Below are 27,985 nucleotides of genomic sequence, written 5' to 3' on the forward strand. Positions count from 1 at the left end.
CAGGAATGCTGTGCTTCAAACCAAAGTAGCTTCTGAGTTTGTCCTCTTAGTTTGAATTAAGGTAACTCTCTGTCTTGTCATCAGAAAATGAGAAAGGTAGAAGCAACAAAAATCATAGAAGAGAAACATGAAAATGAGTTAGTTTCACCAGTAGGAAAAAAACATGTAATTACACTTACCCAGGAAGGAAATCGATGTAATGGGGGGGTTGGAGGTTTGTTGCTAGCACTCTTTTTTGTGGTATCACAAGGTTCCTGGGCTTCAGCATTTTCTGCTTCAGTGCAGTCATAGGTAAACACTCCATCATAGCCAATCTCCATTTTCTCTAAAATATCAGTATCTTCTCCATCCACCAGATCAATGTCTGTTTCCTGAGGTCTCCATGGACGTATCATGCTTATGGCATTTCTATTTCTACCAAACATCCTGTCAGAACTCAGCTGGGGCTGGCTTAGATGTTTCTTTGCTAAAGCTGAATTTATACTAAACACATTAGGAGTCCGTAACTTTGGAGGTGGCAAATTTGAAGGAGAATCTGATGGTGTTGTACATTGACAATCTGCAGAAGTTGCTAGAATTGCATGCTTGTGTGCCAGAGCAGGGGTTAAAATTGGACTTGGAGTATTTGCTTCACTGGATGAGGATGAATAATCTAGCCTCTGAGATTGAAATTTCTTATTCAGTTCATCTGAAGAACTATCTTGGTCCTTCTTTTTACTTGTGAAGTCAGAGTTGCACTTTCCACCTGGATTGTTCTGGCCTTTTCTCTGGGACCCTTGCTGCCAGGAATACAACTTCTTGAGCTGAGTCCTCTGAACACCAAAACTCTCTTCTTCAAATAGAGAACTACTGTCATCAGATGCTGTCAAATACATTTCACTCCCCATTCTACTGTACCTTGCGTTCTCTTCAGATGTGTGGCTTGAGAGAGTTGATGCGCACCTGGACTTCAGTCCTTTATTTTCTCCTCCATCCTCATCTGAGCTCCAGTCACTCCCTGTAGTGCAGGAGTTCTTCGACATGTCGCTGTCTATATCTTTAGATGAACAGCTCGTTCTCACATTTTTGTTCTGCTCTGATCCAGAGGAGCTTTGTTGCAATGACTTCTGACCTGTATTGCTCTCACGTGTAGGACCAGCAAAAGCCGTTTCCAGGATATCCTTCTCTAGAGGAGAAATACAATCAACATGAGAAAATTACTTTAGCAAACTTGACTGCTAAAGGATTTTGTCACCATGTCTGCAAATAGTAAGTAGGTAATAATTTCAAATGAGTAAGCATATTTAAGCTTTTTTAATATTGTAAGTAATAAAACTTAAGATAATTATTATAATCTTTCGAGTGCAACTGAAGTTGCAATGATGTTTGTAAAAAAACACCCTGTAGCAGACATTACTCAAAGTTCTAGCCAAACTAAAACCACCAATAAATGTAAAGATGAGCAGAGTGAAGCCATATTTTAAAGTAAACCAGGTATGTATGAAAACAATAAAAAAACCCAAACCAAAGAAACAAAAAAAAAGCTTAAGAGGGCATATCAATCTAGCTGATTTATTAAACCTAAGGAAAATTAAAGTTTATTAAAAGCTTGTCAGAAAAAAATTACATTAACAAATCAGGTATTCTGAGAATTTCTACAGTGTTTATACACAGAAATTTCTTCTGCAAGCTGTAATGGTATTCCCAGTGGTGAATACTTAAAATACACAAGAGAGGCCTATGAATAATGCTTAGACACTGTATACAAAATAGCTTTCCCTATGCAGTTCATTTTCACCTGGCTTTGCTACAGAGATCTATAGCTTGCAGTGTGTCAGTGAGGCCCTATGTGCTCCCCTTGAGTTAAAACAGATGAAAGAATTCAGGCTTTTCTACACAGACACTTGGGAAAGTCAATGTTAAATAGCTGTGTGAAGTTAAAGTGGATTGGACCAGTCATAATTTAGCTCACATTGAAGTAATGAAGTTACAAAAATGTATCTGTTTCTGTCTCAGCTCTGTTTCTTTTCATTTCCCTTAATAAAAAATTCTTAAATCAATTTCCTCTTCTATAAAACCAGAAATAATCATACTCACCCCTATAATGAACTTGGCATCAGATAAATACACAAAATAATAATAAGATCTGTATCAGTTTCTGATTTTCTACAGACCTCAACTTGCAACTCTGGGTACCACAATTAATTGTGGAGAAAATGCTGAGGTTCTGAATAGTCGGTACTCTTGGACTCAAAAAAAGAACCAGAGCAGCAGTCTGCTTCCTGGGTTCTTCATTGTTTAAGGCAAGCTGCAAGCTGCAGTGGACTTGCTTATGTTTACAACAGCATAACAGCCAATTTGCTGGCACTACTAGACCTCGGGGCTTGTTGAGAAAATTGTATGAGCTGATCAGAGAGCTTTCTCCTTATTCAGACAGGAAACAATAGTGTGAAAAGATGCCTGAGACTGTCTTCTGTGTTTTCTGACTTTTATCATACTAATGAAAGAGAACTGAGTTGATCTTGTTGCATTAGGGCATAAAACTAATATGGGGATACCAATGGGAGTGCAGATAAACTACAGAGAAACTGGACTTAGGTGGGACTCTACATAGGCATAACAATGTGACAGCCTTCCCTGGGGAACTAGCAGCCTGAATCTCCTCACACTACTGTGGAGCAAACCTGGGTCAAAACAAATTTTTCCTTTTGCAGCCAAAGCAGGGTGAGCCACTTAATGTTACCAAACAATGTATTAGTGCTGTTATGGAGACTCACTCTAATGCTCAACAGGATTTCTTCCTACTAACAGAGAATAGCATTAAACAGGGAGAGCACTGCTATGTACTTGGAAGACAGCTGGTTTGGATACACTGACATGGTTGTCCATTTCAGTTTTCCACTGTGTCAGAACAAAACAGCAGTACTGGTGACTAAGTACCTAGCATGTTTTTGTCTCCAGTGTAGTCTGACTCTTTAGATGAAGACTTGCTTATTTCTTCAAACTTAGGAGATGGTTGAGAACTTCTTCCTCTATTTGAAAAGCATCCAAAAGTCAAACTGCTTAGTCGCTGACACTCTCCAGGTTTTTGTGTTGAAGTAACAGATTTCTTGCCTGTAGCTTCTGAAGAATAGTAATTCAGAAATCTTGTGTTAATGGGATACACCAAGCTATGCTACTGGTCTGTTTACCCTCCAGAGTAAGGCTGTTTTTTTTTTTCCAAGATAACTGAAATTCAGCAAAAAAAAAAATATTTTTTTTTAAAAAGGAATAAAAATTTTCCTGATACCTCCCCATATCAAAACAAACCCAGAGCTACATTTCTAGTTCTTAAAGATTGACTTTTAGTGTAGAAGAAAAAATAACAAACATTTCACAGCAATAAGATATAAAACATGCACATAATGCAGAATGAAAACCTAGCAGAAATGCCTGGTTTTATTCTGTTGTGACAGAAATTAATCCTATGGATTGGTCTAGGATATGTAATATGGGAAAGACTGTAGAACAATAGTATTAAAATATGTGGCAGCTTTCCCTTCAGATAAAATATTAAAGAGGATCTGTAAGGGTGCTATGGCAAACATTATGCTGTTAGGTACCAGGCTTAGAAGGTATATATGAAGGACTTCAAGAGAAGGTGAAAGCATAAAATTAGTAACTGCCTCAAGAATATGAAATCAATCTTAGGGACAGACATTCTGCCAGACACTGAAATGAAACAATGCTGTACATCCCTGTTTATAAAAACGTCTGTGGCAGATCCAGGAACAAAAGGCTTCTAGCCATACCTGTAAACTGTTTACAACAGCACTTCATGATCATAATTTACAGGCTCTTACCAGCCTGTAAATAGCAATAGATGCTGCAAATAGTAATAGATTCCTTTATATATTTTAGCACACAAGTAAATGTGGGCTGGAAACCAGCTACCAAATTCTTAGTGTCTCAAAAAGCCTTTAACTAGGTCTCTCAGAGGAGGATGACTAAAGGTAGACAGAATTGCTACTGATCAAGGAATAGCAAAGAAACAACAGTCCAGTTTCCTTATTAAGAGAGGTGCATCTTAATTTAAAACCTTCAGATTGTGTATGTATTTTGTAAATATTTATATGTTCATATATTATGTGTGTACACATACATATACACATACAGACACATTTCTACATGTCTGTGTATGCACATACATACATGAGAGACATTGTGAAGAAACAAGTCCTAGGCAGCAAACTAACAAGATTTTCAGATTATAGTAAGTTGGTCAGGTCTACCAAGTATGGAGAGGACTGTGGGAACCTCCAAAGAGACTTAAGAAAGTTGGTGAACAGGCAGCATGGTGGCAAATAAAATGCAACTTTGATGAAGGCAAAATAATGCTCTTTGGAGGGGATATTCCTCTTTCCCATATTTCACATACTGTGGCTGAGTTAAGGTTCTGGATTACTGTACTCAAATGTAGTAATTAAAAAAATCTGATTGGAATTCTGATTCCCAGCTGAAAATTTGCTAGAAAAAGTAGTGGCAGATTAACATTCATCTATTCCTTAAGAGTGCTAGGACTACCTATGTTATAAAGAAGAGAAAGCAAAGATCTGACATAAATCCAGTAAAATCTTACTTCTTGCAGAACCTCTTAAGTAACAGAGATACTCCTTCACCCAACAAAAAGCAGTTGTGGTTTGTTTGCATGTCTTTTTAATAAAAACTAAAATTACTGCTTGCCTAATACCTTTGCGTACAGTCACTCTGATGTCAGTTCATACTAACTGATATCTTTGTGATTTCACAGAATATTTCAATTATGTGGATGCACAAATTGATAGGTAGTAGAAAGAAATATGCCATATATAGTAAAGTTTTTTAAAGGTTTGTACATTTACCTTGCAGTTTAGATTGTACTGTTTTCATCTCTTTGGTTTGCTTTTGGTTGATCAAGCGAAGGTTCTGATTTTCCACCTCTAACTAAAAGCATAGAAATGTAGTCTCATCCATTGGTGAAACCATTTTAAAAGTCATTACATCATTTAGATTTTTTCTAATAAAATTCTACCTAAGGATATAGCTAGTTCAAGTGGTAAGCTCCTCTCTGCTGCTTCTCTTAATGCTATTCTATGCATCTGTTTATTATGAACAATGAAATTCCCTACAACTATTAGTTATTCAACTTCTTTTAAAATAATTTCCCCAACCAAGCAAACCCTAGACTGCTTTAAAAAGTCCTAATAATTAAGAAAAATGAAATCTGCATTGGCATTTTTAATAGAAGCAGAGGGCTAGAATGACAAACTTTTGTGCAACTTGGCAAACCCAAGAGCAAGCAGAGGTGCCACAGTAAAGATTAAAAAGATGGGTACAAAAAACTTTACCCAGAGCAGAAAACCTCCTACAGAAAGATCAAACCAAGCAACCTATTGCTGTATCTCTTTACCAGGAGATAAAATATGTTGGTTCAAACTGCTGCTCTGAATTGGGAAAAAAAGAAATTTGAATATAATTATCCCATATCACACAGAGGGGAGCCAGCAATTACACTTCCCATGGGATGACACTGAGCCACTTCTGTGAAACAAGCTTAAGATTCTCCATATTTCAAACTAAAGAAATAATTCTAGTCATATTTGATTTTGTCCAAACTTTTTCAAGTTAATTTTAGCTAAACTTAATTGCATTTTTACTAAATTATTTTAAAAAACCCCAACCCTTACAGACTAATAGTAAATGTTACTTCTTGTTTTCTACTTCAAAAATAATGCTTGTTTAATTGTTTTTCAACTGGAGCAAGTGTAATTTCCAGTTAACCACAACAGAGCAGGATTTTAACTTTTAGGGGCAGCTTGAAATTCTACACAGACAAGGAGGAGAAAGCATGGCTGCACATCAGAACTGGCAGCCTCAGGCAGGGAAAAGACATGGTTATCTCACCACAGCAGAGAAACGAGGGAGACAACTGGCCTCTTTTGGGAATAGAGCTGGTGCCCCTGAAACTACTTACAACTAAGAGTACTGTGGGCATTGGAAAAAAAAAATAATGATCAAGTCCTTTTTTTCTGCCAAGCACCAGCAGACTTGGTCGGCTTTCTGGGGATTATTCACACTTTAGGCATCTGCTTGAGCAAGCTCATTTTGCCAGCTCATCTCTCTCAATTACTGGTGATACACACACCTTCCAGAAAGCAATTCTGGGGCCTTTCTCCATAAAGAGGAGCCAGATATGCTAGGTGACCAAACTAGACATCAGAATTAAAGTGACATGGATACACCCTCCATGCTGTTGCTTTCATTTTTCCTCTTTCAAGCAAGTAACTATATAAATAAATTAACTGGGAAGCCTTTGTTGTTTTTTTTTTACTATGACACAAACCCTTTAACAGCCAAGAAGCCTAAGGATATTCAGTCTCACCATTATATTTTCTGTATAAGTATTGCAGCAAGAATTATACCTCATGGAGCTTGACTGTCACCCATTCTTTTATTTTAGCTGCTTTTTCTTCTATGATTTTTGCTTCTTGCAGTCTTATTTGCTTCTGGAAAAAAATTGACATAAACATACTTTTCATTGAGTATTACAGTCTACCTGAGTAGTATCTTCAGACACAAATCCTAAGGTTGCTTGAAGTAGTTAAGTTTCCTGGGCAATATATGGTGATTTATTAAAAAATGGTGATTAGGCCTTACATAGAGATTGCTGTTCCTCTTTTCTCTAGGAAAAGTAAAAGGTCTTCAGAGGAGACAGTAAAGAGGAAGAACATCTTTCCCTTCTTAAAAGTTAGATGTTCTTTCCAAGGAAGCCAGAGCATAATTTGCAAGTGAATAAACCTTATTGAAATTATATGCTTCTAATGGGAACCTCTTTTAACAAACAGCAGAAAATATTCTAATTTTTCTGTCCACTATTGATCTTAAATTGGGTTTTCCTTTTGTATAATTAAGAATAGAATTGATGCTCATCTTTTGTAACACCATTATTTCTAACCTGTTCTTCAAGTTGTTGCTCCAATTTTTGTATTATGTCATTTTTATCTTGTATCAGGATCTCCAAATCTTGACATCTCTTGTACAACCTGGTTTCTGATTCGCTTGTTTGAACATTAGCTGCTTTTAATTTTTCTTCCATGACCTGCACCTATTTGGAAGGTTGAATGTAAGACTAAGAAACAAAACACTCCAAGTTAAAGGTAGTAATTTAATCACAAAATGGACTGTTAGGATTGCCCCACACTTAAGATCTGAGATAACCTTGCAAAGTTCTGAAGTCTATTTGAGAAGAAATTCCACAGTTCATTATGTCTCCCTATGCATCTAATACCAATAGGGCTGGGAAAACTGACAGATCTTATACAGATTATGTTAGCATTATTGAGAGGCTTCTAGGTTTGTAACACACAAACAGTTAGAAATGCCAATATGGCAAGAATGCAATTTATGGACAGGGAGCTGTTGTTAGGCTTAATACAATGTTTTATTTAGTGAACAAGTGAACAGTGTAAAGAAAAAACAACAACAGAAATTGGGACAGAATCTAGTTGGAGGTCTGTGACTAGTGGAGTCCCTCAGGGGTCGGTACTGGGACCAGTACTATTCAATATTTTCATCAGCCACCTGGATGAGGGAACAGAGTGTAACCTCAGCAAGTTTGCTGGTGACACTAAACTGGTAGGAGTGGCTGACACACCAGAAGGCTGTGCTGCTATTCAGTGAGACCTGGACAGGCTGGAGAGTTGGGCAGGGAGAAACTTGATGAAATTCAACAAGGGCATGTGTAGAGTTTTGCATTTGGGGAAGAACAGCCCCATGTGCCAGTACAGGTTGGGGGCTGACGTGCTGGAGAGCAGTGTAGGAGAAAGGGACCTGGGGGTCCTGGTGGACAGAAGGATGACCATGAGCCAGCAATGTGCCCTTGTGGCCAAGAAGGCCAATGGCATCCTGGGGTGCATTAGAAAGGGTGTGGTTAGTAGGTCAAGAGAAGTTCTCCTCCCCCTCTATTCTGCCTTGGTGAGGCCACATCTGGAATATTGTGTCCAGTTCTGGGCCCCTCAGTTCAAGAAGGACAGGGAACTGCTTGAAAGAGCCCAGCACAGAGCCACAAAGATGATTAAGGGAGTGGAACATCTCCCTTAGGAGGAAAGGCTGAGGGAGCTGGGTCTCTTTAGCTTGGAGATGAGGAGACTGAGGGGTGACCTCATGAATGTTAAGGGCGAGTATCAGGAGGACAGAGCCAGGCTTTTTCCAGTGATGTCCAGTGATAGAACAAGGGGCAGTGGGTGCAAACTGGAACACAGGAGGTTCCATGTAAACATCAGAAAAAACTTCTTTACTGTGAGAGTGACAGGGCACTGGAACAGGCTGTCCAGAGAGGCTGTGGAGTCTCCTTCGCTGGAGACATTCAAAACCTGCCTGGACAAGTTCCTGTGTGATGTGCTGTAGGTGATCCTGCTCTGGCAGGGGGGTTGGACTAGATGATCTTTCGAGGTCCCTTCCAACCTCTAAGATTCTGTGATTGTGTGAAATTGTCAGAAACATTCTAAAAAATGGCTTAAAGTACTTGGCTTGTAGTCAGGAACATTTTCTAACTCCAAATTAGTAGTACATCAATTTTTATTCTTATAATTTTCAGTTTCTGTCTGTCTAACAGTAAGAGATTATGGACTTCTAGAGAAGATGAGAGACGTTCATAAAATGTCTGCAGTAGCTATAACTGCCATTTATAATCAAAAGGCAATGCTGGTTAAATATTTAGCTGTGATCTCAGTCTTTAGATGATGTAACTTCTACAAGAACAACAAACAACACAAAATAATCCTATTTCAAGACTGTATTGGATAGCCTCCTTTTATTTTCTTACAGATTTTCTGAAATAGGTTACTGTTTCCTTTCCCTTTTGTTTCCATGTGCATCATATATTAAAGACTCATAATGCCTCACTGAAGCAGCTCTACACGTATCTGTTTTCGATTTGTGCTGTGAGCTTTGACTTTATTGAACTGAACTGGATAGAGAGCAGAGAAAGGTGTTAGAACATCTCTGATATGCTGTGAAAAGAAATTGTCTTCTCCCTTTTGAGCAATACTTAAGAAAACCAGCAATTTTCTGAATTTCCCTGCATTACAGTAACATGCACATAGCTAGTGGAGTTTTTTTTCAATGCATATATATACCTGCTGAAAAGCTCTCTCTGCTTGACGATCAGCTTCTACAACTTGTTTCTCAAGCTGCTGCATCTGTAGATACATAAAAATATATAATAAAATGGCCATGCCGTCTCCCTGTCGCCAGAAATACCACAGTGAAACATATTTTCACAGTCTGTTTTGAAAAGGAAAAGACAGGTTGTGGGTAGGAGCACAAAAATAAATAAAAGGATAAACAGCGTGACAGACTGGGAAGATAACTCATCATTGTGACTGGATTAAAACATTGTTAAGATTCTTTTACGAAATAAAAAACAAACAGCAAAACAATTTTTCTAATTTTCTTCATAGTACAATTTTGTGGCTGCTATATGACATCCTGCTTTTTTTCCCCACTACCAACAGTAGAAATTCCTTTGACATTAGCCCTGAAACTTTCCTCATGCAGGCTTATACGCTTAGAAAGGGCTAAGCTCCTTCATGTCCTTCCAAAACAGGCAAGAGTAAAGGGTACTTGGCACATTATGCAATTTGGCCTCCAGTTCTTCTGAATTCAACAGATAATAGCTTTTGGGAAGAACTGTGCTGCGAGGCCTGTCCCAGACTCCTCCACCCCGTGCATGAAAGGAGGCATGTGGCAGAAGAGACATGGTGGATTCAGGTGCTACAGAGAAAAAAAAAGTGAAAAGCCAGAGGAGAAATGGATGAAGACGGAGAGCAGCACATGAGGAGGGAGTGCAGGTCCCTGCAGAAACCCTGACCAGTTACATTATAATGATGTCTAATAAATTACAGGCTCAACCTTTGCCCTGGACCTCGGAAAACCCCTGCATTTTACATTATTTATTTTGAAAGCTTTTCCAACAATGTGGAACAGAAAGGCCAAAAATAAACTTTTTCAAAACATGTTGTTATATTTTGGTAAGAGCTCTCTAGTCTGATTTTGGTGAACAATACAATTATGATTTCTTTAAAAAGTAAACTGAGGTTTGAAAATATACTATAAAGTACCTAAGGAAATGAATATATTATTTCACAACTTTAAGACCTACCAGTTCTCAGCTAAGGCCTCCATCCATATGAAGAGATGCAACATCAAATATTTAACATTGGCATGGCATACTCAATATTCAGCTTCAGTAGAAAAGCACATGACACAAATAATGCAAATGAAAATAATTTATTTCTTCTCTAGTATACTGCTTGGTTTTTAAATAATCAGTTTAATCCTGTCCAGTTTGTATTTGATTTCTGGCATCTTTCTGTTTCTTTTTCTCTCTCTCTTTTTTTTTTTTTTCCCTTTCCCCAATTATTTTGTCAATCACATTAACAGTTTTGTTTACTTTCAGCACCTAATTCAGGCACGAACACCAAGTCATCATTTTTTATCAATCAAAAACTGAAAGCAGGAAAAATGAGTTTTCACTAACATTAAAAAAAAAGCTGTGACTGACCTTCTAGTACTTTCTCATATGCTATAAAAACCTAAAGTCTACATCATGATACCACAAGACATTGTTGATAGAAGAGCCACAAACATTTCGTAATACTGGTGGTTATGGTCAGGTCCCCAGTGAGTTGTTTTGCAATAACAGTTCTAAGGAAATGATCGTCCCAAGTCATTCATGTACAAATAGTCTGGACAGACCTTCATTCTTCCTCTTGGGTCACATGTATTTAATTTTTTTTTAACTTTGAGTTTAATGTTCAGATATTTGAATTCTAAAGTTACTTTCCATCTGTCTTTTTGGTTTTATGTTCAAATAGAAGCTTGGTTTACAAGACTCACTTTAATATATTTTGAGACATATCTTTTTCAGTCAGTTGAGGATTCAGTAATCCAGGTGATTTCTGCAATATGGTTAGCTAACATTCCACTGTAGTAAAAACACTACGCCAAGCCAAGTAAAAGTGTTAATACTCTATAATATTTTGCAAGAAAACTCCTTCAGGTATTTATAATGTGAAATTCTCTGTTGCCGAGTAGCAAGTTGTTAATCAATTTTTGCAGTCAAACATTTTGTAAATGCACATGACTGCCATACCAGTAATTGGCAATTTATTTATGTCCCATAAGTAAAATCCTGTTCAGCTGTAAGATCTTACCAGAACCTGGCAGATTTAATACGTGTAAATGTCATCTGAAAATGCTGCTTGCCAGGCCCACATAGCTGCCAGTGCAGCTCAACTAGCTCCAATATGGCTTAAACCTGAAAACAACTAGTCTCTCTAGCAGTATCTAATGATCACTGAACCACTGTACAAGCATTAACCAGTAGTGCTGCTCTTCTAAGCAGCAATTTGAGTCCTGGATAACACAGTGCACTACAGACCTAAGTTCCTCCCCTGTTTCTACTCTGACACTGTACAGTGCACCTCTGGCTAGGAATATATACTGTTGCACTGGACCAGGAACATAATATTATATTCAAATAGAGTACTGGGGCAAAGAACATGATTTGAATAAAGCTGTTGCTAAGATGAATGTAAAGCTAGGAGCTAAATGAGCTGAGGGAATAATTACCAAGAAAAATAGCATTCAGAGATTAAAAATGGAAGTGTAAGGTTTATTTTTGCTTCTGTAAAAGTTAACTATTTCAAGAAGGCATGCTAAGAAGCTTTGGGTGATCTCACAGTACAGATACGTCAGTCAGCTTCCTGGCAACAACTAAAGGAGAGATTTCATTTGGAAAATTTCTAAAAGGTCTTCAGTTTATTTTAGTTAATAAAAATTTTTTCAAAAAGCAATCTATATTATTCAGCAAGAATGGAATACATGGTTACCAAACATGAGGACTTATTTTACAGTTAAACTGGCCAGGATTTCAATAATTTGATGCTACATAACAATAAGTCTTAATTTTCCCTTTTATTTAGAGTTTATATATAGGTTTGTTTTGAAGTGTTTATTGTAACAATAACAAAACTTTAAAATTATGTTTTTCCCACTTGCATAAATAACCTCCAACCAATCCACAAAATGGTTTTGCCTAAAAATGAGATTTACATCCATACTCTGACTGCTTTGCTACTCTATAGGTCTGTGAAGTTGAAAGGAAAAAATTACTGCTTTAGGATACTCTGGAGGCTTTCAGACATGTTGGGCAAAAGATTGGAACTAGTTCCAAGGGAAGGATTTTGTTTCACAAAGGAAACTTAACCTTAAACCTTCTATTTAAGTTAGTAAGTGGTTTCATAACAATGATCATAGCATTACTGAGAGAGAGAGAGAGAGAAGTTGAAAATACGTGACTGGGCTAAAAGCTAGTTGTTTAAAACAACAGTTATACTTTCAACTCCTCAATAATAAAATTCTCTTTACCAGTGACTATGAAGACAATTTCATACCACAGACAGATAGCTTAAGATCCTCAAATTATTTAAAGAAAAAAAAAAAAAAAAAAAAAAAAGGGCTAATGATACCTAAACTTAACCTCATGATGGAATTGGCATGTAACTGTAGCCATTTTCACATTTAGAGGCAAAGGTCAGTGCGTTAGAGATGCAGAAGAAAGAACTCTTACCTATGGCTGCAACTTGAATATTTATGAACAGCTCTGACTTTATACAGAAAGTGATATGAAAAACAGAAAAGTCTGTTGATTTAGACCTCTGTCCCACCAGCTTCTTTCTATATAAATCTATGCAAATCACCAGTATCACTGGAAATAAATGGTATATATCAGCTGTTAGGCTAGATGTTTCTTGAATGAACTAGAGTCTGGAAAGTATCAATAAAGTTGGCTTCCCAGGACAAACATGGAGAGCCAGCATGTCACTGATAACATTTTGCATGTTAAGTATATTTAAGCTTTATTTTCTATCATGTTCTGAATCAGGTAACTTGAAATAATCCCCCAGTTCAGTAAGCCTCCCATGAGGAATATTCTTGCCATGCACATAACATAACCTGATATAGTTGAAGATGTCCCTGCTCACTGAGGGAGTCAAACTAGATGAATTGCAGAGGTTGCTTCCAACACAAACCATGCTGTGATTCTATGGTGATTGGTTCAGGCTCTTTCCAGAATTCATTAAGGAATCAGAGATGTCCTGGCATAATCTATATGGTTTTGGTTTTATAGTCTTAAAATATAAAGAGTAAAATGTTTCAGGCCCATGAACAAAAAATACACACATACTGACAAAAGAACAGCATCAACATCGGTACAGAAGAACAGACTGCCAGTTTAACCTGCACTTTCTCCTTCTCTTTTTTTGAGTGCAAAAATCCTCTTATTATTTTCAGAAAATGCATTAGTGCACGCTGCATCAATTACCTAAATTATGGAAAATAGTATCTATTGTTAAGAAACAGATTTGTTTTCAAACTTCGTAAGGAAACAACTGCTCTACATCTGACACTCATCAAATTCAGCTATTTTTGTTCAAACAATGAACAATGCCACATGTGAATAAATACTGAATGCTTTGAAGAAACATGGCAGCAATAAAAACAAAGAAGTGCACTGCCTTGGAGGTCTGGACATTGAAGCACAACACACAGTCACTGGGCCTTTTTTACAATAGAAAAGCAAATCACATAGTAATTTTTTTCAGAGTTCACCTGGAGGCTTCTTGACTTTATTCAGAAATGTTCAACATACATTCTTGTGTAAGTAAAGAGATTTTTGTTTTATTAAAGCATGTATTGCATAAAATCGCATCTATTTTTGCACGTAAGGGTACAAACTCAGAAGTCATTGCTCATAAATTTCAAAAGATACTCCACTTGTGTTCATATTTGTGTATATATACTTTGATTTACATACATATATATGCAGATAATTGTTTCTGTAATGTGAGTTGGAGAGAAATTACAGCACTAAATCAATAATTTTCCTCATATTTGAAATAATTATTTAATAATTTTAAAGGAAATATTTTTTTTAAAAATAAAAATTGTTTGAACTCTTTGCATTTTGAGATTTGAAAATTAATGTTATTTATGGGAACAAAACCCTAACTTTTAAACCAGGTTAGTTTTCAACATAATAATTTGACCCACTCATATTTAAAATTTACATTGTAATCAGCGCATAATGCACTGTGTCCTGATTTTAAATATTATAAACAACACAGTTGTACCACATAGACTGTTTGAAATCTTTCTGAAATAAATACAGGAAAAAATATTATCATTAAGGAAAGAAACACATCACTTCTCTGTAAGCCTTTCAAAGCATGCTGGTAACAGGTCAGAGTTTTCAAAAAGGAAAAAGGAGTTAAGACCTAATGTTTCTGAAGCAGAAATACAGCCTATTAATTAAGTGCAGAACTTCCAGTGACTTAAGGATGGTACATTTAGAGTCTGCTTTTTTCCTTGCATTTCAATTTTTCAATTCTTTCTCATCTGAAAAAAAGGTCCAGACCATCTCTGTTGAAAAATGGTGTTCAACGTAAAAGGAAAAGTACTACATTTGACTCTTTTTAGATTTAACGAACTCTCAGTCCTCATACCACACAGGACTCATACCACACAGGACTTACCAAAACTGAACAATTCTGGGGATATGGCTGCTTCTATAAGAGGGATAAACACATCTACAACTGTCTTTCAAAGGTGCAAGCAGATATAAACAGGTGATGAATAAACATGAAATAGAAATTACAAGACCCTCGTTTCCACATTGACTAAAAAAGATTTTGGAACTGCCTCGTAGTAGAAGCTATAAATGCAGAAGATCTGACTTTTTATGTGGCACTTGGAAATTTTTTAATTATTTGAAGAATATGCCTTTCAACTATATTAGAGCACTGCATGGGATCTAGATTTCCCCTTTTGGTTCTATATTCCTACGTTTAAACCACATTTTTTCAACAAATCCCTGCACTACCCTATGAAAAGAGCCATCCCTGCCTAAAAGCAAGGCATCTGTCTGTCAATAGCTTTGATGACCACAAGTTCTCATGTTTTAAAATATGCTATGCCAAATCTATACATGTATAAAGCCCTGCATAAATTTGTCAATTAAAACAATGGTAAAACTGTTTTACAAGTATTAATTACTCTTTACAAAAAGGTCTCTCTTCTGATAGTTTAGCTAAGGGTAACACAGTAATATTCCTTCTACTTCGTAACTAATTTATTTTAAATGTATTTTTTCTATATATCCATATTTTCAAACATTGTTCCTTCTGTTTTGACACTGATTTCTACGTATTAAGGACAGTTCTAAATCTTTATCAACTACAACAAGCTTTAAAATAAGATCTGATCAATTAAGCCACACAAGGAAAATGCCTAAAGAGCACAGATGTAAAAGAAAGACACTGGTATTTCATAGGAAAAATAAATGAGGTCATTTGTGAAGAAGGAATTAGCATGTCTTGGGTAAGATACTTTGTTCTTTTCTGGATGATTTTTCTATCCCAAAGGCAACACAATATTGAACAAGGCTTACCTTTTCTAGAATAGCTCTGCATTTTAAGTAATTAATACAAATCCATTTTGTCTCATAAATCTTGGAAGTGATACTTCAGACCTACCTGTATTTATAAAATTAAATATGCCTTCAGTAAAAAATGAAGTTGGATATTTTGGCAGAAAAGCTTTTCTCTAGAACTAGATGCAGTCTATAAAATATTTCTGAATGGTGTGGATTTGGAATCATACAATGGTTTGGGTTGGATGGAACCTTAAAGATTATCTTGTTCCAACCCACCTGCCATGGGCAGGGGCTCCTTCCACTAGACCAGGTTTCTCCAAGCCCCATCCAACCTGTCCTTGAACACTTCCAGGGAGGGAGTCTACACAACTCTTCTGGGCAACCAGTTCCAGTAAAGTATTGTCTTTCTAAAGTAAATAATGTCTTTCTAATATCTAATCTAAATATACCCTCTTCCACATTAAAACTGTCCGCCCTTGACCTATTGCTACAAGCCCTTGCTAAAAGTCCCTCCCCATCTTTCCTGTAGCCCCTTCAGGTACTGGAAGGCTGCTATGAGGTCTCCCCTAAGCCTTCCCTTCTCCAGAATTACCAACCCCAACTCTCTCAGCCTGTCTTCACAGAAGAGGTGCTCTAGCTCTCTGATCATCTTCATGGCCCTACTCTGGACTCACTCCCAACAGCTCCATGTCCTTCTTGTGTTGGGGGGCTCCAAAACTGGACACAGTACTCCAGGTAGGGTCTCACAAGAGTGGAGTAGAGGGGGAGAATCACCTCCTTTTGATGCAACCTAGGACACTGTTGGCTTTCTGGGCTGCCAGCACACATTGCTGGCTCATATGGAGCTTCTCATCAACCAACACCCCTAAGTCCTTCTCTGCAGGACTCCTCTCAATCCAGAGAATTCTGCCCAGCCTGTAATTGTGCTTAGGATTTCCCCAACCCAGATGCAGAACCTTGCACTTGGCCATGTGGAACTTAATGCAGTTTGCATAGGCCCACCTCTCAAGCTTGTCAAGGTCCCTCTGGATGGCCTCCCTTCCCTCCAGTGTGTTCACAGCACTGCACAGCTTGGTGTCATCAGCGAACTCGCTGAGGGTGCACTCAATCCTACTGTCCATGTGGCTAACAAAGATGTTAAACAGTGCTGGTCCTAATACCAGCCCCTAAGGAACACCACTCATCAGTGATCTCCACTCGGACATTGAGCTGTTGACTACCACTCTTTTGGTCATCACAATGAAGAACTGCTTTCTGAACCCAATCTTTGTTTTGTCATAGATGTCCCCAAAAGGGCTAATGCAAAAGGCTAAGTCTTAATGGGGCTCACAGGTTCCTAATGCTACTCATAGATCATGGTGAATTGTCTTTACTATTTTACTGGTTCACAGTATATGGAATTTTACTGCTTGTTATTATTTCCTACATGAAAAAAAAAACAATTAAAAAATGGAGGTGAAAGAATTAGTTCTCTGGCTTAAATTCCAAAAGCTCCAGCCTTATTTTCCCTTCAAATCCCACCTGAATGCCTACCTAGCTTATGACTACTGCAAAACTCAGCTTAGTGCTCACAACCTGGCAGCTCACAAGCTGCCACTTTTCAGTGCACTCCTGTTTTATCTTCTCCCATTGACTTATTATAAGGTAAAAGGCTACAATTCTTCTCATGAAAAAAGCAGTGTCAACTATTCTTCTGAAAATTTGCCATCTATATAACTTCTCCTCTTCATTTTATCTCTCTTGAGAGTGGTCACCACAGGGATTATTTCTTTTCTCTGCCTCAGCTGTGGTCAGAAATATGGAGTGTAAAAGTAATTTGGGTCTTTAACCCCAACTTTATATATTTATGTAGGTATCTATACAGATGCTACTCCTGCTTCTTCTGAACTGGCTAATCTTGATGTGCAGAATCACAATCTGGCCACTTCTAATTACAGCAACATCTGGCACCACTCTTCTAGTTAAGCAAAATGCACTTCTCAATTTCAAGTCTCTCTTTAACTCTCCTTTTTAGCTCTTCAGCTCATTCACATGAACTATGTTTAGCACAAAAGCCTTTCCTTGGAACAAAATGAAACTTACAAAAATTATCAGTCTCCATCTGCTCAGTTTCCAAAACGATCAGGCTCAAAATTTTTATCAGTCTCCTTGAGTCCATTTTTACCTCCAAGTTATATATTACTCCTTTCAAGTTCTTTTCAATAATTAAACATGATTTTAATAATAATTTTTTAGCTCAAAAGGTTTTCCTAGTGCTTGCTAGGTGTGTGAAAAGCACATATGAAAAAGCAATCTTTCACCTTTCAGTTGAGTTCATTGTAGCAAAATTAATTATTTCTTCTGGAATTTATATAAATTAAAAATATGGAACAGAAAAGTCCAGAGAAGGAGCTCTTCCAGAATTAGTAGTCTAGGACAGCTGCCAGCAAATATAGAGACTTCAAAAAGTTAAATTCAGCAGTGGGATTTGGGGAGGCAGCATAGTGAAGGTCAAATGAGCAGCATGTAATGTTGGCTGAATAATTGTGTTTTTCCCAACGTCAGTCACAGGACTTTCTTAAGCCTGGTGAAATAGTAGAAGCATTCACTCTTTCTGTCTTCTTTTCCAGCTCACATCTTGTCTTGATAGTTAAGTTGCAGAGACACAATCAAATAGAAATTATGTAGATGGCCACAAACAGACATCACTATAACATTCAAATTCTTGAAAGAAATGAAGATACTGTTTAGCAAGATGGAAGAATGTACCAAAGCACTTTAGCAGGCAAGGAAAATAAGTATCACATAGTGCTTAAAATGAAAATAGTAATCTAGCAACCACTTGGTTGTTAATCTGTATTAAAAGGCAGCTGCCTGTTTTGTTTTGTTTTGATGATTGTACTGCAGTTGTGGAAATTCTGTCTTGCTGAACTATGACTTCTGTTTAGAGGCAAATGAACATCTGAAATAGGAGGGTTTTCTTCCCATGGCACTAAATGAGATGTGAGGAATTAAAAAGCAAAAGTACCACTGAATGCCAAACTGTAAAAAATGGAAAACTTGACTGAAACTTCAAGTGCATAGGACACCTAGGAAACACAGACAATAAAGGCATAAGAGATTCCACAAATACACGTAAGACAACATAATGCATTTGAAAACATGACAACAGATATTTAAAGACTGAGGGGATGAAAATTAGCTGCATCATTTGTAAGTGCAAAAAGAAACCCCTCCATGAAAAATGGAGAAAAAACATCTTTTAGTTCCTACAAGTAAAATACTAAACAAATACTAGATCAGCTAAGGATCTGCACAGGTGTCTGCTCACTATCACAACTTCCACAGCTTCCATCAACTTCCTCATCTCGATGGGCTGGAATAGCGTGGATGCCCTCATCTCAATACCAGCAGAGGGAAGATATGAATCCTCTAGCCTCTCCACAAGGGCTGTGCTCTGTCATGCCATTACCCAGCCTGGCCTCTACAAGAGCAGCTAATTTATTGCTTCCTGAGTTCTCTTTTTTTCTTTTCTTTTTTTTTTTCCTTTTCCATCCTCACCCTGTGAAGTTTATAATAGTTGTTCACTGCTATAAAAAAAGCATGGCATATATTTTTAGACAAGGAATAAAAAAAGAGTCATAAGAAGAAAGGTATAAGTATTAAAAAGGGCCTAAACAAACCTAAGACTCGAACCAGATAAACTGTTAACTTTTATCCTCCTTTAACTCCTCTTGCTTTCTCCTGTTTGTATCTTCCTAATTGCATCTGAAGCTTTTTAAGTGCAACTGAAATACAGAAAAAAAAATTTAATTCTAATAACTTTGGTACTATGTTATTTTGCTCCTTTTTACTTTACCCTTCATAATCCTTTGAATGCAACTGGAAATGCTTATTGTACTTTTTTATAGTCTTCATATTGGCAATTACTGCACAAGTCAAATGTGTTATGGACTTTTCCTCTGAAAACATTCATTTTGACATTGTAATGCCACAGATAACAAAACATGCTGCATCTGCTTCATTTTGAAATGTCAAATAACATTCCATAAGCACACTTGCAAAATGAATACAAATACAGTGGGACATGGATTTAGTTGTTGGGTTGTAAGATGAAGTCAGGAATGTGTTATGCTTTGGAATATATTGGAAATAGAATCTGGACTAAAAATCAGCTATAATTCAATTTTCATATTCTGTGCTTTTGTTACATACAGACTCAGTTGCCAGCTGAGCATGTATACAGAGAATATCCAAATGGAAGGTTAAAAGAAAACAAATCAATACATACATGAAAACATTTCTCTCTCTTAATCATTTATATTTGTTGAAAATAATTCAAAGCATAAAATAATGACCCTCAGCATTGATGGAAACAAAGTTGGAGACATTCATGTCAATGTTGAGTATTATTGGACAGCACATAATGCAACTTTGGGAAAGTGCCATATTCAATCCTTAGGGGGTCTGATGAAGGCTGCCCAAGAGGAAACTTTACACAGCTGTGTAGTCCTTCCACTAAAAGGATTTTTTAGTGTTAGGAAAAACATTAACTTTATACCTGATGTTGCTCACATATTTTAGCTGAAAAATGTACTTACTGTGAAAAGAATGAGGGTCACCAACATTTCCTATGTCATAAAAAGCTAGGTAGGAGCTGAACTTGCCATAGAATACTGTAGTATTTTACTCAAGGAAGGTTTTTTTTTAGTAAACTCTTCGTATGCGTAAGAATCAAGCTGCATTGAAATAAATGCTTCTACTTAAAACTTGATTCCACAGCCATCCTAAATTTGGCGCACTAGGGATAGTTTCTACATCATTCCTTAAATTCCTGTAAAGACCTCTCCCACTTACAGCAGCAGCTTCTGCTTAAAACTCCAACAAGGTCTCTTTCTTTGCATGTTACATTTATAAATATAGACTCTTTACTTGGCAAAAGGAAAACAAAATATCCAAACAAATCAACAAGAGCAAATTAATTTTCTGAAGACATGGTCTATTCCTTTGCCCCTCTCCCTTCATCTCCCCAAAGTCACTACAACATTAAAGTTCTAGTAGCATTACTTCTGAAATGCACTTACAATGCAAATTTCTCAAACTCCTCAACCACTGAGGTTCAAGGATGAGTATTTGCTGGACTTAGAAAACCTAGTACTTTGTTTTTGCTTGATTTTTTTTTTGTTAGAACACATCTATTACAAGAATATACAGAAGACTTCCATGTTGATTTTTCATTTATTTGAAGGGCACTATAAAATAAACTAACTTTGCAAAGGTATGTGATTTCCAGTGTATAAGTCTCTCAATTAATCTGCTGTCTGAATGTATTTAGAGAAGCACATAGGTCACAAATATTGGAAAAGGATAAGAGTCAAGCAAAACCTTACTGAAAATGGGTTTTAGACTAAGTTACAGAAAAACAAGGGGAAAAAAAATGGCAGTTTCTGACAAGTCATACACACAGTGTAATGGGATGTAAACTCCTTTTCCTGCTTCACTGTCTTGAAGAGATACCTCTCAAATACAAGCAGAGGAGGAAGACAGGGCAATTACCACCATTTCACTTATCTTACCTTACTGTCAAGACCACCTGTTTTGTTATAGTATCACTGTCTCTCTGTTTTCTACAACAATTACATAGCTTAATACCCATGAGAGTTTTATGTCTGTCATGCTATGGTACTGTGATTTCTGTTGCTATTTTGAAGTAGAATGCTGTCTGGTGCTATTATTCAATGTTTTAGTACACATTTCATAGCACAGACATGATTGTAAACAAAACCACAAATAAAGGCCTGTGCTAATCAAAGTAAGAGTGAGAATATTTTTGCGCTTTGTGAATTTGTTTCATTCTATAACAGGTAATAAATCTACAAAGTACCTCCCGTATTCCCCTTTCATCATTAGTATCAGGATGCCAATCAAGTATTGGCTGGTCAGGTCTTCATTATTCATTTTGCTAATTCCCAAACATTTTTGAGTAACAATGCCATGCAGTCTCATCTCAAACCAGTGCAAGTGTATCTTTCCCTTTACTAAGAATTGTTTGTATAGTTTGGAATTTAAAATAAAAATATGTGAAAAATAACCACTGGATTGTTACAAACAAAACCAATGTACAAATTAATGTATCTAAGACTTTAGTGCCCATTTTGAAAATTGTTGGGCTTGAACTGTGCAAGATTGATAAATCTGCAGATGCATGTGGTCTGGTTTTATTGCACTCTGACCGGTCTTTGATGTGTGTCCCAACTGAATTCCAGATTTTGAATGAGAGATTCATATTAAAAAGTCAAAGTGAAATAGTGAGAAGGATCGCTTTTCATGAAGTCTGCTAATGCTCTGTTCTGCAGAGTAATATACCCAGTTACCCCAGGTGAATAATTGTTGAACCTATAGTCTTAAATGGAAAATATTTCTCCCATTTTTACCTCCTGTAAACACTTCCAAAATTTCTGAGGAAGCTAAGGCAAACTAAAACAAGAGGGAAGTAACATGACAAGTTATTAGGATTTTTTAATCTATTTTGCAGTAATTTTTCTCACAGATGAGAGAGAATAAGTGATTTTCCTTTGAATGCTTTGTATCAGATACAGTGCTGAAGAGTTGTGATTTTATCCCTCTTCTTTTGTTGTTTTTTTAAAATTCTTACTTTTGAAACTACACAATTATGCATGCATTTCTTTAATTTAAGAGGGCATTTCTAGCAGTTAAGAGCCTGTAAATGCAATGTGTAAGGGGAAAAAATAAAAAGAGAAAGAGAAAGCATTCAAACTTCTAACATCTTTTTTTCAAACTCAAGACTTTTGTGAAGTGCTGTTGGTGAGTTTTAACTGTAATAATCACCAGCTGCATAAAACAAGAGTAGTTATGGCTGCTGGAAAGTCCCTAGAAAAGTCATGTCCAGTGTTTAGCCACTTGACTTCCATCCCAAACAGCTGTGATCCGAATGGGGTAAAAAGATAGGAGAGATATATGTCATCTATCAGCCCCAACTGTGTATGCATCCTATAGTCTGCTATAGCAGACAGCACTGTACTCTTCGATGGATGTTCTCCTCCAAGCCTGATGATAGTGAGTTACTACCTCATCTGTGGGCTTTGCTAACTGCAATGAAGAAGACAAGTAGCCTTCCCTTTTTGAAAAAATGTAAAATGAAAGGGATGGCATTTGTTCAGCTGGTTACACTTTCAAAACCCAGCATTCTGCAATGCCTGTGACCAAGTCTTTTGTTAATCAGGGTAACAGAAGCTTTCTGGCTAGAAAGACTTATAAGAAGGTCCTTATAAAATTTAGTGACTGGTCAATGAAGTAATAAATGGTGCATAGCATAGAGATCTAACGGACTTTGAGAAAGATAATGAAATTAAGATAGTTATCTCTGTGAAAACATACTTGATAGTTAATTCAGCTGTCAAAGGAAACTAAATATTAAGCATTACTAGGAAAGGAATGGAGCATGTAACAGCATACATCACCCACAGTTCTTTGTAAATACAAAAATACATGTAGAGTGGTTTTGACAAAATAACTTTACTAGATATTCATTGCAAATATTAATGATAATAGAATCCCAAAGATTCTCTAAAATGTTTTGTCCCTTTTACTCTTTTAATTGCCTTGTTTGTGAAAATGTTGCCACGTAAATACAATGGTGATCTTTTCAAACAAACTGAGTCATAGCTGGAGATGTGTTACTATAAGAAAAACAAGTAAATTATATGATTTGCTAAGGAATACTGGGAAAATAATATTTCTGGATACTCTCCCCAGTGATTTCCATGCCTTAAATTGCCCCCTTCCTGGAGGTGTTCAAGGCCAGGTTGGATGAGGCTTTGTGCAGCTTGATCCAGTGTGAGGCGTCCCTGCTCATAGCAGGGAGGTTGGAACCTCATGATCTTTAAGGTCCCTCTCAACCCTAACCATTCCATGATTAAATCAGATCTTAAAATACCTAGGAAAAACGTGTTAAACATTAACTTCAATGTTGTAAAAAGATTCCTGAATACGCCTTTTTTTTCTGAAGGAGTTGCCAGTGTGTTCATATTTGAAAATGAACATTTCTTGCTGGCAAATCTAATGTGTGAAATTCTTTCACAGCATTAAACCATACCTGCTTTCTATACATCTTGTTTTAAAATGCTTTTTTTTATTTCTTCTTGAAAAAAATATCAGTACTTGTAATCTCAAACCATTACATGATCAGCCCGCATCATCTAATAAAATAATTTATACAGCATTAAAATTCAAACCATAGACTTACCTTTTCTGCTAACAATTCTCTGATCTTGCTTGCCTGGAGACGGAATTTCATTAACTGTGACTCCAGAGTTAAACATCTTTCCTTCCAGTTTACAGTACCTTCTGGCTCTGAAAGTTCAGCCATATTTATGCTGGAAAAAGAAAGGGAAAAAAATCTCCACGTCAAATTCAGTCTCTATTTAATGTCTGACTTTTTTTATGTTGGTACATACCAACTTATTTTACATAAATCTCTAGAACGCCCCCAAATTTTGTATGTGTATAGCTTCATAAAACTTAGTAAAACTGTATTAGTCTCTCATAACTGGGAGATTTCTGAAATATGTGTTAATAATATTTAGGTTTAGCATAATTTAATTTCTTCAATTATTTTTGGGCTACAATACGTTTGACGAGCAGAGACACATCATGTAATCTTCAATTACTGTATATATCCTTAATTACAGAGAAGAGGCTTGTAGAGAACTGAGCTTTAGCTGAGAAAATGCCTTTTATAGTTTAACTACCTATGTTTTAGTACCACTTTGGTTTTATGTAAGTTTAATGTTTAGCAGATGACTCTTAAAAGTGTTTCAAAAATTCTCATGCTCAATCAAATTGCCTTGAAAATAATACCCTTAATGAGATGCAAAGGGGAGTTTATGGCTCAAAATGTAAAGGCAGGTGAGCAAACAGTCCCCAGTGGGTCCCCCACATGAGAAACAATCCTTTTACATCAGCTGTTGCAGGTCTCAGGACATCCTGATTCATGCATGTTTCGGGTTCAAATCTGTGCTTGAATCTACATTTAACTGCTCATGCCTCTAGAAATTAAACTCAGTGCCATTTTGGACAAACCATTTTGGACAAATTATTCAGGATGAAGCTGGCTCATCATGGCTTGAGTCTGCGAAGCCAAGAAAATAATTTGTGTGTAAGCAGAAGGACTGGGCTCTGTTTTATTCCAACTGTTTGTAGGTGGCTTAACAGAGAGTAAGTGGAAGGCTGAGGGCAGCCATTCAGTTAAAGAAGTCCCCTTATGAGCAAAGGCCCAGGCCTTTGCAGGTCTCTGAACACACAGGTTTAGCTTTGAAAATAAAGCTTCAATTTCCCCTAAGTATTTAAGTATCTCTGAAATAACAAACAGTCATAAAGACACCACTCAGAGGAAGGCAGCTGGAAGATCACAACAAACAAAACATTAGAAGTCATAAGGTTATGCTGCATGTTTGTTACCTTTGTCATGAAAAATTAGTCTGGCAAGGAAAGGCAAGTAGCAACCATTTTCAGTGTGAAGAAAGGGGCTGGCATAGGAAAATCATGCATAATACAGATCTATACTGCAGCTCCTGACTCAGCATGGATTAATAAGCAACGTCTTTAGAGCCCCCCCTCCCCATGTGTGCTCTAGTCCTTCAGAAGCCTGGGCTCAAGAACTCTTCTTCCTCTCATTGTTGGAGGAGGCAGCTCCACTTCCCTCTTTCCCCAAACTCTCATCAGCTAGAGGGGAAGGACCTATGGATTTATCTTTTCCACTGTTCCTGACACCAGGAATAAAAAAAGGCAAAGCATTGCAAGAGGTATCAAAATCATGAGCAGGATTCAAAAAAGTCCTTAACAATACATTAATATTTTCTAGTTCTAAATTTTCAATGATTCAAATTACTCTCAAGTTCATTACAGCTAAGAGGGTGAAAAGCTTCCTGTCTCAAAACTTTCCTTCCTTTCACGTACCCTAATTATTTGTTCCTTTCATTCTGTATCTTAAGTTAGAAGGAAGAAGAGGATCACCACAATCACTTGTCTGAAGGTAGCTGCTCCATTCTTGACTCTCTTCTCTTCTTGGTACTGCAGGCTATGATTCAAACTGTTAACCTTGAGGCCACAACCATCCCTACTCAGGAATCCTCCATCAGGAAACCCAATGGACTCACTGGGATTTAAGCATGTTATTAAAATAGTTTCCCGAGCTGATCCTGCAACACCCAAATTCTCAACTTGAAGGACACAAGCATTTCACCTGCAAGCCTTCTGGGTGATCAGTGTTTTGTACCATTTCCACCCTTCTTTTAAGCTTGGCAAAAAACTGGGAACCAGGTTGCTCACTCTTGTTCTGTCCCTAATCCTCACTCCTCTCTCCTTTGTGCAGAGTCCCCACATTCAAGGAGGCACTTCCAAGCCACAGCTTCTGCTTCACAGAAACAGCAGAAGTTTCAGATGCAGATTGATTTGGACAAACTGGATTCTGCTCTCCCAAGTAACGAGGAATGACAACTTTTTTTTAGACTATTTAGGATTTTTTTTTTTACTAATTACAGCTACATAAAACAGAGATTAACTCAGCCAGCATCTGGTCAACAGTAGGATATTACAGTGCTTGTAGTAGTGAAAACACAAACAGATCAAATAGTGAAACAATTTTTGCCTTTTCATGGGTGTAATATTACAGGGTGGAGTTAAAAATATTTGGCTTTTAAGAGACAAAACATTTGAGTAGATGAATTTCTGGCAGCGAGCAATGTGTTCAGCCAAGTAGTTTCTCAATGTCCAACCAATTAATACTCCACTGTTTAAACATTACAGATAAAGCGTTTGAAAATAACTCTTTTTATTATGGGATGTTTGTTAGAGATTATAATAATTTACTTCACATTATCCAACAAGCCAATGGGTTCTGGAAATACTTACAGGCACTGTTTACAATTGCAGAGTGAATGATCTTACTTTGAATCAATGACTTCCTGTTTCTTGCTTGATTCCCCAAGGGAGGAAAAAAATGAGTTCATCTCTCTTGGCTTAATAGAGTACTCTGAATCAGCAAACCTACACAAGGTCCTCCCCTTCTTCCTGCTCCAGTTCCCACTGTGAAGCCCTTCATTTTCCCCCAGTCTTCAAAAATAAAAGCTGTTGAAAAGTAAACTAAAAAAGTGCATATTAAAGCCGCAAGTTCTAATTATGTAATCAAAAAATTATTTGAGACAAGTTTGACAGGTCTGGAAAGGTTAAATTTGTCTTTTTAATTTTTTAAGTTTATAAACCTCTTCATAGGCTTCAAGAAGAGATTGATACAGTTTCCTTTTCTTTGTCATCTGCTTGGAAATCAAAATACATTTCAAGGAGAAGGTGGGAACAATGTTCTAGCTTTTGAAGAACATTACAAATGTACATACTCCTTATTGCACTGTTTTCCTCTGTTTTTAACAAAATGTGTTTAGCTAAACACTTCCTATTCTGTCTATATGTTCTGGATGTCTTTTCTCTGCTGGAGAAGCCTTGGTAAGTCCTTCTGTTTCAGCACGAGCGTGTTTGCGCAGTACGTGGTGGGTGCCCTACACCCACCTAAAATATTCACCAGTCCAAGTGCATTTGGACCATACCCCTGAAATTTCAGGCCTCCACCCTTTTCACCCAAAACTCAGCGTTTTCAAATATTTTTGAAGCCATAAAGGTTGGACTGGAGAAAGGAAATTATGAGACAAAGTGGACCTGTTTGGGAATCAAGGAAGTCATTCTCAGGTTTGTTGCTGGCCAGGGCCCTTGCTCATGTTGAAACACTAGTAACTTTATTTTCCACTTGACTCATTTTGCATAACTCTGTGCTCAAACTGTCGCCTCAGCTATTTAAAACTTCCCTTCAAAATATGTTTCACCAACAGTTTTTCTGCTGCTTCCCAGGTATTGATGAAGCTGTTCCCAGGAGGCCCCACGTCAGCCTGGGCTCTCCCACTCCAGCACTGGGCCAGACCCCCCGGGAGCCCTCCTGGCTTCAGGGGCCAGGCTGTCCCCTCGCAGCTCATGACTGAGCCACTGCGTGCCCAGTGCCCCGGGAACAGGCAGGACCGACGGCTCATCCATCCGCAGAGCGCTGTCAAATGCGTGTAGCATTAAAGGACAGGTCGTGTCACGTCCTCTTTCTAATGACAGCAGTTTTAAAGGTCGCGGTGTGACACAACGCTAGCCACCCGTGTTTCATCTGTAGGTGAAATTTTAAAAAGAATGTAGCAAGTTCTGTTTTCCTCGCTTTCCTTTTCTGGGGAAGCAGCAGGGACAACATGGCAAGGGCACTGCCAACAGCACAAGAGGAGCCCGGGCCTCAAGGGACCTAAAGCCACCCCAGGCTCCTTAGTCTCCTGCCGAGGGGACACCGGTGGACGCACCCCGGGGCTGCTGCAGCCGGTGACATCGCGGTGACCGAACACAACGTCACCCTGCACCGTGACGGAGTGGCCCGGGAACACCGCGTCGCCCCCTCCCCACGCCGGGGAG

General features: G+C 37.5%; 1 protein-coding gene across 1 annotated transcript in view; it reads right to left on the minus strand.

Annotated features, from left to right (window-relative positions):
• The window catches only part of PLEKHH2 (pleckstrin homology domain containing, family H (with MyTH4 domain) member 2), a 49,173-nt gene extending 25,309 nt beyond the window's left edge, over positions 1-23,864 (minus strand). The window contains exons 1-7 of the mRNA XM_010004946.1: positions 23,742-23,864; positions 9,135-9,197; positions 6,953-7,102; positions 6,420-6,503; positions 4,860-4,941; positions 2,920-3,102; positions 180-1,165 (exon numbers count right to left, since the gene is read on the minus strand). Of these exons, the coding sequence (XP_010003248.1) occupies positions 180-1,165; positions 2,920-3,102; positions 4,860-4,941; positions 6,420-6,503; positions 6,953-7,102; positions 9,135-9,197; positions 23,742-23,864 (1,671 nt within the window). The remainder of the gene's footprint in view (positions 1-179; positions 1,166-2,919; positions 3,103-4,859; positions 4,942-6,419; positions 6,504-6,952; positions 7,103-9,134; positions 9,198-23,741) is intronic.
• Positions 23,865-27,985: the final 4,121 nt, after the last annotated feature.

The sequence above is a fragment of the Chaetura pelagica genome, unplaced genomic scaffold, assembly GCF_000747805.2.
Source record: "Chaetura pelagica isolate M959 unplaced genomic scaffold, ChaPel_1.0 scaffold13, whole genome shotgun sequence".
NCBI classification, from domain to species: domain Eukaryota; kingdom Metazoa; phylum Chordata; class Aves; order Apodiformes; family Apodidae; genus Chaetura; species Chaetura pelagica.